Source organism: Prosopis cineraria, unplaced genomic scaffold, assembly GCF_029017545.1.
Source record: "Prosopis cineraria cultivar Desert tree isolate PC_DT_omini unplaced genomic scaffold, ASM2901754v1 PC180, whole genome shotgun sequence".
NCBI lineage: Eukaryota > Viridiplantae > Streptophyta > Magnoliopsida > Fabales > Fabaceae > Prosopis > Prosopis cineraria.
In genome coordinates, this window is record NW_026555507.1 from 22,440 (window position 1) to 36,328 (window position 13,889).

Consider the following 13,889-nt stretch of genomic DNA (forward strand, 5'->3'; position numbering starts at 1 on the left):
ATTTATAAAATATAAGATGCTCATCAATTATCATGTGTGTGTGGGTACTTATTTTATAATTTATAAATATAATACACATTTATTTATCATATATATGCCTATGCCTATTATCCATAAACCTAAGCTGTTTCTTCCTCTCCCTTTCAAGAGTGACAAAACTAACCATAACCCAAACCCAAAGCATTATCCATATCATACCAAAATCGCCATTTCATCCATTTTTTTCTCTTTCTAGTCGACCAACTAGTTTTATTCAGTTTTTAATGAACCTTGCTTGTCTCACCATATATTTGGCATGATATATACCACACCATCCAGACTAATAAGGTAAAGCAAAAATAAACAAATATATGACATCAAGAGTTTCCATTACCAGACGTATAACAAGAGTAATATAATGCAGCAAAACAAACATGACATTATTGCAGGAGCGAGATATATAGGCTCACAATTGAAACATCACATCAACTTAAGACACAAAAACAAGACATTAACTCGCCAAAACAAAAGCCAATATGTAAATTAAAGATAACTTGGATGTCATGGAAAGCGGCTTAGAAACCAGAAGTCCAATAGACTGTGACGGTCACATAGTTTCCATCTTTTCCATCGACACGCTTGAAGGTTGTATCTGGTATTTTGTCTGGGACTGGGAACTCTGCTGTTCCATTTGCAATCTCATCATCAGCAGAGATTGGGTCATGATCATACAAATGCGCAGAAACTTTAAGAGAGCTACTCAATGGCACTGCAATCACAGATCTCAACAATGGAATAGTTTGCCAACGCCTTACTTCAACATAGTCATTTGATGATCTTTTGAACAACAAACAAGTCGCATCACCAGAGCCCTGGTCCCAATTGTTGTAGTAAGCAGAAGCCTGGCCATAAACCTCCACGTCATATTCCCCTCCTTCTTCAACTGAAATGGTCACCCTGGCAGCCACAGCATTTCGCAGCACCGCATAATTGACAGTCACCGAACCTCGGCTACTGTCTAGTTTCTTAGCCATGAGTTTGTCATACACATGGCCAATGTTAGCAGCATCCCACGAAATATCTTCATTCATGATTGCATCGTCAGCAGATACGATGTCCTTATCAGTGAGAAGCAACTTGATGTTAACATTCCCGAAGGCTGAAACAGATTCAGGCGGTCCAATTAAGGTAACATTTTGGCCAGGACTAATGGATTCATAGTTGCCCCTTGTACGGTTGTAGATGAACCGTGTATATAATCCATCGTCGACTGTAATTGTGCCATAGAGTTGCCCAGGATCCTCACTATCTATGTTGTTCATGCGCACCGAGAAGACCTGCAAAAGCGGTATCCCTAAAAAGCATTGTTCTTCATCAGAGGCCATACGTGGGAGCCTTTTTGGTCCACTACCAATGAAGCAAAGACCCAACAAGATGCCAAGTATTTCCAAAGCCTCGGCAAGAGTTCTTATCTGCCTGTTATTTGGTGGAATTCTTATGTTGTTTGGCAGGAGATGAAACCTTTCCTGTGGGTAAGCATCAGCACGCAACAATGCTGCAGACAAACGATACCAACTGCGAACCAGGTCAATAATCCAAGGCTGGATTGTGCCTTCCGTGTTACGATTAGTGTCAGACGAGTTGTGAAAATTTTCGGCCATGTAGTCAAATACTGGAATGAGTCTGGTTGCTTCACAAAACATCATAATCACAACGATCAAGCTGCGTGCCCTCGCCTCCCAATTTGTGGTTCCAGCAAGTTGATTAATAGCATAGACAAGGTTGTGGAAGCCAACTCTGGTATTTAACAAGCTTTGATGAGCAACTCTTTCCAAACCTTCGTAACTACCATCGAAACCTAGGAACTGGGTCCCAGATTCTGTAATTAGATGCACGAGTTGCTGATTTTCGTCGTGGTTGTCGAGCTCTAACCACTGTCCGCTTTCCATCTGGTAGCCAAGCAAGTAGAGGTTGTCCATTCGAAGCCTGAACCTCACGGAATGATCATTGGTTCGTAAAACCAAATCGAAGAATCGATTGGGTGGGTTCTGCTGAACAGCAAGAGCTGGACGATTGTGAGAAGATCTCACCCCGAGTTGTGTGCGCAGGTTCTGAATGAAATTACGATAGCCTCCTCTGGTGCTAGTCTCAATGTTGATCTCCACAGTGAACTCCACACCCATCGTACGTGTGATGATATGGAAGATGATCTTTCACTGCAATATAACTCACGGCAAGCAGATACAAGAAAAGACACGTCAGTGATAGTCCTCGTTAGAATAAGTTGTTAAAAGAGAGGAAATAGTGAAAAACAAAGAACATGAGAAAGAGAGACATAATTGACCTATTTTGCAAAAATTACAACAATGGAAAAGCTGCTATTTTGCTTAGTGGAAGGAATTAATATGTTGTATGTTGATATCTGTAATGGCGTAGGTGCGTGTGTGTATATATAGATGCGGACGGCAAAACCGTAGATGCCTCCGATTTGTCTGTGGCTGGTGGCGTGACATGTGCAAACAAAACATATATGATTCACCGAATTCAATCAAATAATCATTACTTGAATGCACAGTGCAGTGTGATCAATCGTAAACAACAATCTTTTGTGCTTATTGGATTCCTTTATTCAAGTTTATATTCCACGTTTTTGTACCCTAACAGATATGATAGATTTTGCTTTTTGCAATCTAGAAGTACTTGTCACGTGGACAATGCCCACGTGTTCTCTCATGCCTGGCCGTCGGCCTTTCACATGAAAAGCTACCACTTGACGATAATATCGAGGGCTCTTTTTGTCTTGATAGGACAAATGCATTTCATTTATTGCTAATTCACGTCTTTGTTATGTTATTGCTTTGATTATACGACATCCTTCCTAAATTAAAGGACCTTTTTTTTAAAAGATTTGATATTATAAGATATAAAATGTTTTAATAAGAATAAAATTTTATTAATTATATTTTTTTAATATTACTTTTTTTATTATATTTTTTCTCTTCAATATTCTTTTATAAATAAAATATTAAAGAAAGAGTATTTTTAAAAAATTTAAATTTTTATTTTTAAAAGATAAAGTTATAAAATATATTTAATAAATTTTTTTAGTATGCATGATTTTATTTAAAAGTATCTTATAATTAAGATAGAGTGAGTTGTGACACTTGCTCTACTGTTATCCAAAATAAATAATAAATGAGCACGGCGAAATGGAGTAATTATTTTGAAGTACTTAATACTTATCTAACATAATTTTTTTTCTTTGAGATTATGATTTTGACTCTCAATAAAATAATAAAAAGCTAAGGTTCTGTTTAATTATTAGAAATGAATAGAATAAAATATAAAAATAAAATTATCAAAAGGGACATGTGACAACATTCATAAAAATGATGAGTAATTTAATTTATAATGTTAAAATCTTAATTCATTATATTTTTGGAAGATGTGATAATTATCATATTTATAACATTTGTTTACCATGATAGGAAAATGCAATTTTCTTCATTTTTTTTTTTTTTTTAAATTCCATTTTATTTATTCATTTTCAATTATCAAATAGGACTTTAGTCACTAAAACCTGAACTAAAAAGTTGTTAATAAAGTTGCTAATATAAAAAAAAAACGTAGTTACTTGTTTAATTATGCAAAAGTACAATTTTTATATTAACAACTTCAACTTAGTTATTAACAACTTCAGTTTAGGTATTAATAAACATAGCTAATTATAAATTTAGTTTAATCGTGCAATAATACTTACGCATTTTATATTAACAACTTCACATTCATTATTAAAAACTTTAGTCTGTCTTAACTATTAATTTTTTCATATGATGAAAAAATCACATTCAAGGACCTTTGAAGAATATTATTCAAAGATAGACTGATTGTTAATTGTTAAAATGAAAACATGAATTTTTTTTAAATTGTAACTTGTTATTGGTCATCGTCCGCAAATACCATTCTTCAAAGGTCGACCTTGAATGCCATTTTTCCAATTCTCAACTTTCTTTCCCAAGAATCACAAGTTATTTTCTTTAATTTCTCAAATGGGTTTAACAACAATTCACAAATTGTTGATTTGAGATTCAAAACTAACTGTCGCATATTCATAACCAAATCTCCATGGAATCCCAAGTGGGTTTTTAAGATTCCACAAGCAAGTATATGTACTGACTGACCAAAAATACATATGCTGTTTCTAGAATTTACAATTGACTCTAAAAAATTCTCAACTTACTTTTTTAGGAATCACAAATTGCATTTTTAAATTTTTCAAGTGATTTGTTTATATATTAATACATACAAAAATTTATGAGTGATTAGTTTGGAATTCACAATTGACCGTCCTATATTCACAACTAACTCTCCAAATAATCCCAAAGCGACTTTTCAAAATTTCAAAATTTCAAAACTTAACTCAATGTTTGATAAGCTATTTTTTGCATTTTCTTATAAGGGCAAATTTATAAATTCAAATGTATTTTTAATTGTAAGCAAGGACTATAGTCCCTTAATAGGATTTTAATAATTCAAGGTTTGAAATTATATCATTAATGTATCTATGGGATCTGCAATTGTCATTTTCCCTTAATGATTAGGGATAAAATTAATATCTGATTTGTCATAATTAAAATAATATAAGTTAATTAAAATATATAGAAATATTTATATTTTACTATGATTTTTTAGCACTGATATACAAATTCGTAGACTGAAATGTAATTTTGTCTCCTCATCACGTTAAAATTGCAGCATATCAATCTATAAATTTGGAAAGTTTCATATCCATATCATAGACCAAATTCCAATGCAATTATATGTTCAGTTTTAATTAACACAACTTGTAGCCCCAAACCTCAAGTTAATTTATATTCCACGTTTTTAACCCTAACAGATATGATAGATTTTTTCTTTTTGGCATTCTAAGAGAGCGACATTTAATGCGTGCATACTCGTCCAATTTTTATTTTTTTTTGGGCCAAACATACTTGTCCATTTCATAATTTAGCTGTAGTCCTAATCCTATGATGAGAACTTATTATCCTGCGAGAATTCTAATTCGCCACACGTTATGATTACGATGGTGGTTCCATGTATTCTCTCTGATATATAATAATATAATATAAAATATTAATAATTATTTTTTATATTAATTTTTAAAAAATTATAAACGTCTTTTCAATTAAATGCCCTATATAGATATTTCAATAATGATGACAATTGAAATTTTAAGAGATTATTTTTAAAAAAAGAAATGAAAAATAAAGTAAGTTTGTAGTTGAAAAAAGTATAACATTTATTTAATATTTTATATTTTAAATTAAGTACAATTTCTAAAAAATTCCCCTTAAATATCACGGGGGAAGGAGTATATTATTTCTTTCTTTTGTTTTTTTGTTTTGGATTACAAAGCCAAGCAAGAGCTTGAGAAACTAAAAAGTAGAAACTAGCCTAAAAACCAATAAAAGAGAATAAGAAACACAATAACTTGCATGTTACTTATTTTTTAAATATTACCTCAAACATCCTAGAGGAACTATAAGTATCAATATAACCTCTAAACTAGTAGTCCTTCTTGACTTTTTTTTAGAAAATTAGTGCATCCCATGTTGTTCCTATTGGTATATAGTGAATTTGCACATCCCCATTACCATATATAGCCTCTTGTATTTCAGGAATTTCCACCCATAGAGGATGATTGATGACACAATCTGTTCTCAAAAAATTCATAGCATTAATCATAGCATTAATGAAATCAAAGTAAAGATTAATCTTATGCAGACTAAGTTGCTTGACAACTTCCAACCCAGTCTTAAGAGCCATTATTTCAGTTTTAACAATTGAGCAAAAACTATGTCGTTTCTTGATAAGAGAATTTTCTCTCTCACCAACCTACCAATTTAAAAAAAAAAATTATTTGGTAAGGCTTAGTTAAAAAAAAAAAAAAATCTTAAAGTGTACTTGTCGCATGAGCAACGCCCAAGTACGTGTAGTCCCATCCCTAGGCGTCACCCTTTCACCTGAAATGCCGCCACTTAACAGTTAATAACTTGCGCTACTTTTTGTCTTGTTGTGACGGATTCATTTCATTTGCTGCTTGGATTCAAAGCTTCTATTATGTTATTGCTTTGATTATATTATCTCTTATTTAAATTATAAAATATTTTTAAAAACATTTACTGTATTAAAATATAAAATATTTTGATACAAATAAAATTTTATTATTAATACTTTTTTAATATTATCTTTTTTACTATGCTCTCTTTCTTCAATATTTTTCATAAATAAAATATTTTTTTCATTTCAAATTGTAAGACACTTTTAGATAAAATTTTACATATTAATAAATTTCATTAAATACGCTTAATAAATTTATCTTTACAAAATAAAAATATAAATTTTTAAAAATATCCATCATTTAATATAATTAAAAGAGAAAGGATAAAAATTAATTGTAAAGAGAGAAAGGGTGATATTTAAATTAGTACATTTAATGAAACATTAATCTAACCAAAGTATCTTATATTTTGGGATGGAAATTTTTTTCAAAATTACCCTATCGAAGAGAATATTAAATGAAAGGTATTTTTAAAAATTTATATTTTATTTTGAATAAAATAGAGTTGTAAAATATATTTGATGAGTTTTATTAATATATAAAATTTTTATCTAAAAATATCTTATAATTTAAAATGGAAGAAGTATGACACTGGCTCTATTGTTATTCTTTTTTATTTCTTTGATTCTTGTAATAAACAATGAGTAGCTTAATTGTTTGAGTCTCAAATAATTATGGATACATGTATTAAAGTACTAAGTCACACTCATTGTAGTCTTCGATTTTAAAAGTTAAATATATATATATATATATATATATTTTAAGAAAATTAGCTATAATGCACGCTTCTTCTTCTTCTTCTTGGTCTTTGTTTTTGTCTATCAAAGATTTGGTCCCTGTTAGCCGAATACTTACAATTTAAACTTATGCACGTTTTTCATCATCATTTTACGTACATCCTTTTACCTTCTTTCCTTTCCTTTTTTGTCCTTCTATGGATAAAAGATTCATTCAAAAAAGGTATGGAAGGAACCTGCCAGCCGCCACCCCGTTGAATGACGATCACCCGAACTTCAAGAGAGCAGTAATAAATAAATACCGCTAAATGAAGTAAATATTTTTAAGTGCTTAAGACCCCGTCTAACATAATTATTTTCTAAAATTATGATTCTGACCCTCAAAAGCTTAGTTGTTAAAATCTAAGCTGAAAAGTTGTTAATAACGAAAGTAAAGTTATTAATATAAAAAATAGGTATTTGCTTAATTACATAGCAAGAAGTACACTTCTTATATTAAGAACGTCAACTTAGTGATTAATAACTTCAGTTTAAATATTAATAACATAGCTAATCATAAATTTAGTTTAGTCATGCAACAACTCTAGTTTGTCTTGACAGCTATACTTTGTATTATTTTGTAGATGGTCAGAAATGTTCACAAAAAAATTTATGACTGATAAGTCTCGTGGGATTTAAAAAAAAATTATCTCACTTTGTGGTGCTATTTTGCCATTTGTCAATTTTGAAGGGATTTATCTGTCAAGTGGGTTTGTTTAAATATGAAGAATAAAATAACATTTACAAGTAATTGTCTTAATATTTACGAGTAGCTAGTAACCTTTATTTATGAGTTAAAATAACTTTCATATATTCATTTTTTTTTTTGGTTTTTGTTTGTAGTATGTGGTTTGGTCCAATCAACTCCCTTAAACCAAATAGTTGACCAAATCAGTTAACAACTGGCTAACCACCAGTAAAAACCAGCTTAACGAATAAAAAGCAAATCAGTTGTAAGCTTATGAATTGGATTAAATTTTTAAAATTTTTTTCTCCCCTATCCTCTCTCCTCCAAAACCTTTCCCCAAATTGGGAGGATCCCCCCTCCCTTGCATTCTTGCACCTCTCCTCAAACCAAACATAGCTTAAATGGAGAATTTTTTATCTTTCGATGCAGCACTCTATGGTTTTTAACAACGGCACTTGTTTTCTTCATTTTCCATTTTTTCCCATAATTTTTGTTGAGTTATTTTAATTATTTATTGATTTTTTTTTAGTGTGAGCGCATATAATTAATCCTTATACTTCAAATTATTTATCTGTATTTTTCAAACTTCATTATAATTAATTTAATTTTAAAAAATCTTCAAAAAATGCTTGATACTTTGTCATTTCCATATATATAATGAATAAGTGCTATTAAATATATTAAATAAGTTCAGATATATTTTACAAAATTCCATCTGTAATATATTAAATAAGCACTTTGTCATTTTCCCTTAATGATTAGGGATAAAATTAATATCTGGTTAGTCATAATTAAAATAATATAATTTAATTAAAAAATATAAAAATATTTATATTTTACTAAGATTTTTTAGCAGTGATGTAAAAATTCATAGACTGTACTGTCATTTTTTCTCCTTAACACATTAAAATTGCAGCATGTCAATCTATAAATTTGGAAAATTCCATATCATATGATCAGTTTTAATTAACACAACTTGTAGCCCCAAATCTCAAGTTAATTTATATTCCACGTTTTTAACCCTAACATATATGATAGATTTTATTTATTATTATTATTATTGTTATTATTCATTCGAAGAGGACATTCAATGCTTGCATACTCGTCCATTCCATACTTTAGCCTTAGTCCTTATCCTATGACGAGCACTTGTTATCTTGCGAGACTTGAACCACACGTTATGATTACGATGGCAGTTCCATATATTCTCTCTGATATATAATAATGTAAAATATTGATAACTATTTCAAAATTTAAAAAAAATTAATTGAAACCATTAATTTTTGTTAAAAATTATATACATCTTTTCAATTATACATTTGTTAAATGCCATATACAGATATTTCAATAATGATGACAATTGAAATTTTAAGAGGTTATTTTTAAAAAAGAAGTGAAAAATAAAGTTAATTTATAGTTAAAAAATTATAACATTTATTCATATTTTACATCTTGGACGATTAAGTACAATTTCTAAAAAGTATATTATTTCTTTCCTGATAAGAGAATTTGCTCTCTCACAAAGCCACCAGTAAAAAAAACAAAAAACAAAAGTTATTTGGTAAGTCTTCGTTAAAAAAAAAAAGGCCAAAAAAAGTATAAAAAAAAATGCCAATGCACTTTTCCCATGAGGGATGCCCAAAGTCACATGCCTGGCCATCGCCCTTTCACTTGAAATTAAGAGTATCTACGGATTCGGTTTGACTTGGTCTTGGACGGATAAAAATCAAACTAAACCAAACTAATCAGTTTACTCATGAGCGAAACTTGATTGATTTCTATGAAAATCAATTTGGTTTAGTTTTTGTTTCAGTTTGGCTTGGCTAAGGTATGGATCAAGTTTCAATGAATTTATTTGATTTTTTTTCCTTTTTCCTATCTTTATAATAGTTGGATTTCTTTTAATTTGAATTGATTTATGCATTGCTGGTTCTTTTATTATATGAAAGGTTCTTGTTTATCCCATGCTTTATTTCAATCATAACATGCATATTTATGGAAAGTTTTTAAACCTTAATTAATCACATATCTTATGCATACATGTTCATTCTTTTTAATTTAATTTTTATTTATTTTTTGCTTGGTCTCAAATGAATCAAAGATAAAAAGATATGTTCATATTATATTAGTCTTACTCATCTCTTGATTTCATTGGCCTTGAGTGTACTGTATCTTCATGATTTCATCAATTCACTTGTGCCATTCAAAATATATATATATATATATATTATGCAAATTAATTTTATGATTTGCAAGTAGTAGAAAATCAAACTAATGATGGTGATCTACTAATCATCTTCATAATTATATTAGATGCACTATTTGAATCCTCATGGAGAAAATTCATCACCTAACAGCAAGTATCAAACAAACAAATATCTCAAGTCTAAATATCCAAAATTTCAAATATCACACTATTTAATATTAATATTTATATTCTTAGTTCCATACGCATTATACACATATATTCAAAACATAATATCTATCTCTCAATGTTATAATATATAGATATTAATTAGATAGATATTACATAAATAAATAATATTTTTGAATCAGGCTTGGTCTAAGTTTGTTTTGGTTTTTAGATCTTGAAACCAAAACCAAACCGAACCAATTAGTTTGTATGTCATAAAAATTGAAGAAAACTTGGTCAATGGTCAGTATGATTTGGTCTTTTCAATTTGAATTAGTTTTGAACACCATTACTTAAAATGCCACCACTTGATGATAATAACTTGTGCTAGTTTTTGTCTGGATATGACAGATTCATTTTATTTATTGCTTGAACTCAAAGCTTTTATTACATTATTGCTTCAATTATATTATCTCCTTTTTAAATTATAAAATATTTTTAAAAAATTACCGTGTTAAAATATAAAATACTTTAATAAAAATAAAATTTTATTATTAATAATTTTTGATACTATCTTTTTTATTATATTCTCTTTCTTCAATATTTTTCATAAATAAAATATTAAATAAAAGATATTTTAAAATTTTATATTTTTATTTTAAATAAAATAGTGTTTTAAAATGTATCTAATGAGTTTTATTAGTACATGTGATTTTTATCCAAAAGCAGCTTACAATTTAAGACTGAGGAACTATGACACTTGCTCCATTGTTATTCTTTTTAATTTCTCGGATTCTTGTAATAAAATCCACAATGAGTAGCTTAATTAATGTTTGAGTCTCGAATAATTACGGATACATGTATTAAAGTAAGTCACACTCATATTGTAGTCTTTGATTTTAAAAGTTATAATTTTTGTTTTTAAGAAAATTAGTTATAATGCACGTTTGTTTTTTAATCTATCAAAGATTGGGTCCCAGTTAGCCGAATACTTACAATTTAAACTTTTGCACGTTTTTCATCATCAATTTTGTTCACATCCTTTCTTTCTTTCTTTCTTTTTTTTTTTTGTCCTTCTATGGATAAAAAATTCATTCAAAAAAGGTATGGAAATAGCCCGCCAGCCGCCTTCCCCTTGAATGACGGTCACCCCAACTTCAATAGAGTAGTGATAAATAAATACCTCAAAATGAAATAATTATTTTGGAGTGCTTAAGGCTTATCTGACATAATTTTTTTTTTGTAAAATTGTGATTCTGAACCTCAGCAAAATAATAAAAAGTGTAGTTATTAAAATCTAAACTAAAAAGTTGTGAATAACAAAAGTAAAGTTGTTAATATAAAAAAAATAATTATTTGTTTAATTATGTAACAAGAAGTACAATTTTTATATATCCACGTCAACTTAGTTATTAAAAACTTCAGTTTAAATATTAATAACATAGCTAATAATAAATTATTGAAAAAATATAATTTTAAATTCCTGCACTTTGCTCGTATTTTGCTTTACATCTATGTTCTTTTTTCGGTGTTACAAATCCTTACACTTTCATTTTTTAGTGTTTTAGATTTTTTCAAAGTCCTTACACTTTGTTCATTTAGTGACTTAGAACATTAAAAAATGAAAGTATAAAGAACTAAAACACAAAAAAAAAAAGTGAAGAGACTTATATCAAAACGTGAGTAAAATATAGAAACTCAAAGTTATGCTTTCCTTAAATTTAGTTTACTCATGCAATAACTTCTTAACAACTATACTTTCTATGATTTTGTAGATGGTCAAAAATGTTCGCAAAAAAATTTATGACTGATAAGTCTCCTAGGATTTCAAAATAATTATCTCACTTTGTGGTGCTATTTCACCATTTATCAATTTTGAAGGGATTCATTTGTTAAGTGGGTTTGGTTAAATATAAAGAATAAAATAAGATTTACATGTGATTGTTTTGAGATTTACGAGTAGTTGTTTTGTTCATAATTAACTTCCCATCAATTCCCCGCTTTTCAAAATTTTATAGGTGAGTATATGTACTGATTGAACAAATATTCAAATGATAGAATTAAGATTCATAATTTGCTCCTGTAAATTTTTTCCCAAGAACACATCACAGGTTGTTTTCTTTAATTCCTCCAATGGGTTTGACTAAATTTTGAGAACAAAAATTCACAAATGGTTGGTTTGATGTTGCATATTCATAATCAACTCTCATCGAATCCCAAGTGGCTTTTTAAGATTTCACAATCGAGTATATTTACTAGCTGACCAAAAGTTCATATGTCATTTCTAGGATGCAACATTGACTATAGTAAATTCCCAACTTACTTTTCTAAGAACAACAAGTTGCTTCTCTTAATTTTCCAAATGATTTGTTTCTATATTAATGAATACAAAAATTCATAAGTGACATGTTTGAGATTCATAATTGATTGTCGTACTCTTCAATGAATTCCAAGTGGTTTTTCAAAATTTCAAAACTAAGTTTGATGTTTGATCAACTATTTTTTGCATTTGTTTATAAGGAAAATTTTGTAAACTCAAATTGTTTTAAATTTTAAGTAAGGTCGACCATAGCCCCTTAATAGGATTTCAATAATTTAAGGTCTGAAATTATCATTAATGTATTTATGGGATCTGCAATTGTCATTTTCCCTTAGTGATTAAGAATAAAATTAATATCCAATTAGTCATAATTAAAATAATATAATTTAATTAAAAATATTTATATTTGATTATGATTTTTAGCGCCAATGTACAAATTCATAGACTGTCATTTTGTCTCATTAACATATTAAAATTGCAGCATATTAATCTATAAATTTGGAAAATTTCAGCATTTTAAATGCCTAACCAAACCAATTGAACCAAGAACCAACTCCTAGTCCGATCCGGTCAATTCCCTTAAATCGAATAGTTGACCAACTCGTCAACAACTGGCTAACCCCAAGTAAAAACCAGCTTAACAAATAAAAAGCAAATCAATTGTAAGCTTATGAATCAGATTAAACTTTTTTTTTAAAAAAAAGGCAAAACTTGTAATTTTCACACGGGTAAAGAGTTGTGATCTTTGGATTTAGACAACCTAACCCCATGCCAACGCACTGTGCGCCCTCTGCGCGCACAGCCTCCGGTCATATTACGGGCAATCATCTAAGTGGAGAATTTGCTATCTCTCGATGTGGGATCGGGGGGGTTTAACATCAGCACTTTGTCTTCTTCGTTTTCAAATTTTTTCCCCCATAATTTTTGTTGAGTTATTTTAATTATTTCTTGAATTCTTTTTTACTGTGAGCGCATATAATTAATCCTTATACTTCAAATTATTTATCTGTATTTTTCAAACTTCATTATAATTAATTTAATTATAAAAAATCTTCAAAAAGTGCTTGATACTTTATCATTTCTATATATATAATGAATAAGTGCCTTTAAATATATTAAATAAGTTCAGATATATTTTAAAAAATTCCATCTTTAATATAACATCATATGACATTAAAAATATATTAATTAGTCATGCTTGGTTCAACCACAATCTGTCCGTTAATTCTTAAATCAATGTCTTATCCGGTTCAATGATCGATCCGATTTTTAAAACTTTAGAAAATTTCATATCCATAAGATAGATCAAATTCCAATGCAATTATTGATCAGTTTTAATTAGCACAACTTTTATCCCCATACCTCAAATTAATTTATATTCCACGTTTTTAAGCCTAGCAGATATGATATATTTTGTTTTTTGCATTCTAAGACAGCGGCAGTCAATGCATGCATAACCGTCCATTTCATACTTTAGCTTTAGTCCTAATCCGATATGATGAGCACTTATTATCTTGCGAGAATTCGAATTCGCCTCACGTTTTGATTGCAATGGTAGTTCTTTAAATTCTCTCTGATATATAATAATATTGAATATGGGTCACTATTTTCCAGTTCTAAAAAAATTTGGTTGAAACATTAATTTTTTAAAA

General features: G+C 28.9%; 1 protein-coding gene across 1 annotated transcript; it reads right to left on the reverse strand.

The window, feature by feature from the left end:
- Positions 1-351: 351 nt before the first annotated feature.
- LOC129295745 (uncharacterized) lies at positions 352-2,435 on the reverse strand. The gene is made up of 2 exons (XM_054934301.1): positions 2,324-2,435; positions 352-2,195 (listed from the first exon to the last, which is right to left on the reverse strand). The coding sequence occupies exon 2, from the start codon at positions 2,160-2,162 to the stop codon at positions 555-557; it is 1,608 nt and encodes a 535-aa protein (XP_054790276.1). The 5' UTR covers positions 2,163-2,195; positions 2,324-2,435; the 3' UTR covers positions 352-554.
- Between the last annotated feature and the right edge of the window lie 11,454 nt (positions 2,436-13,889).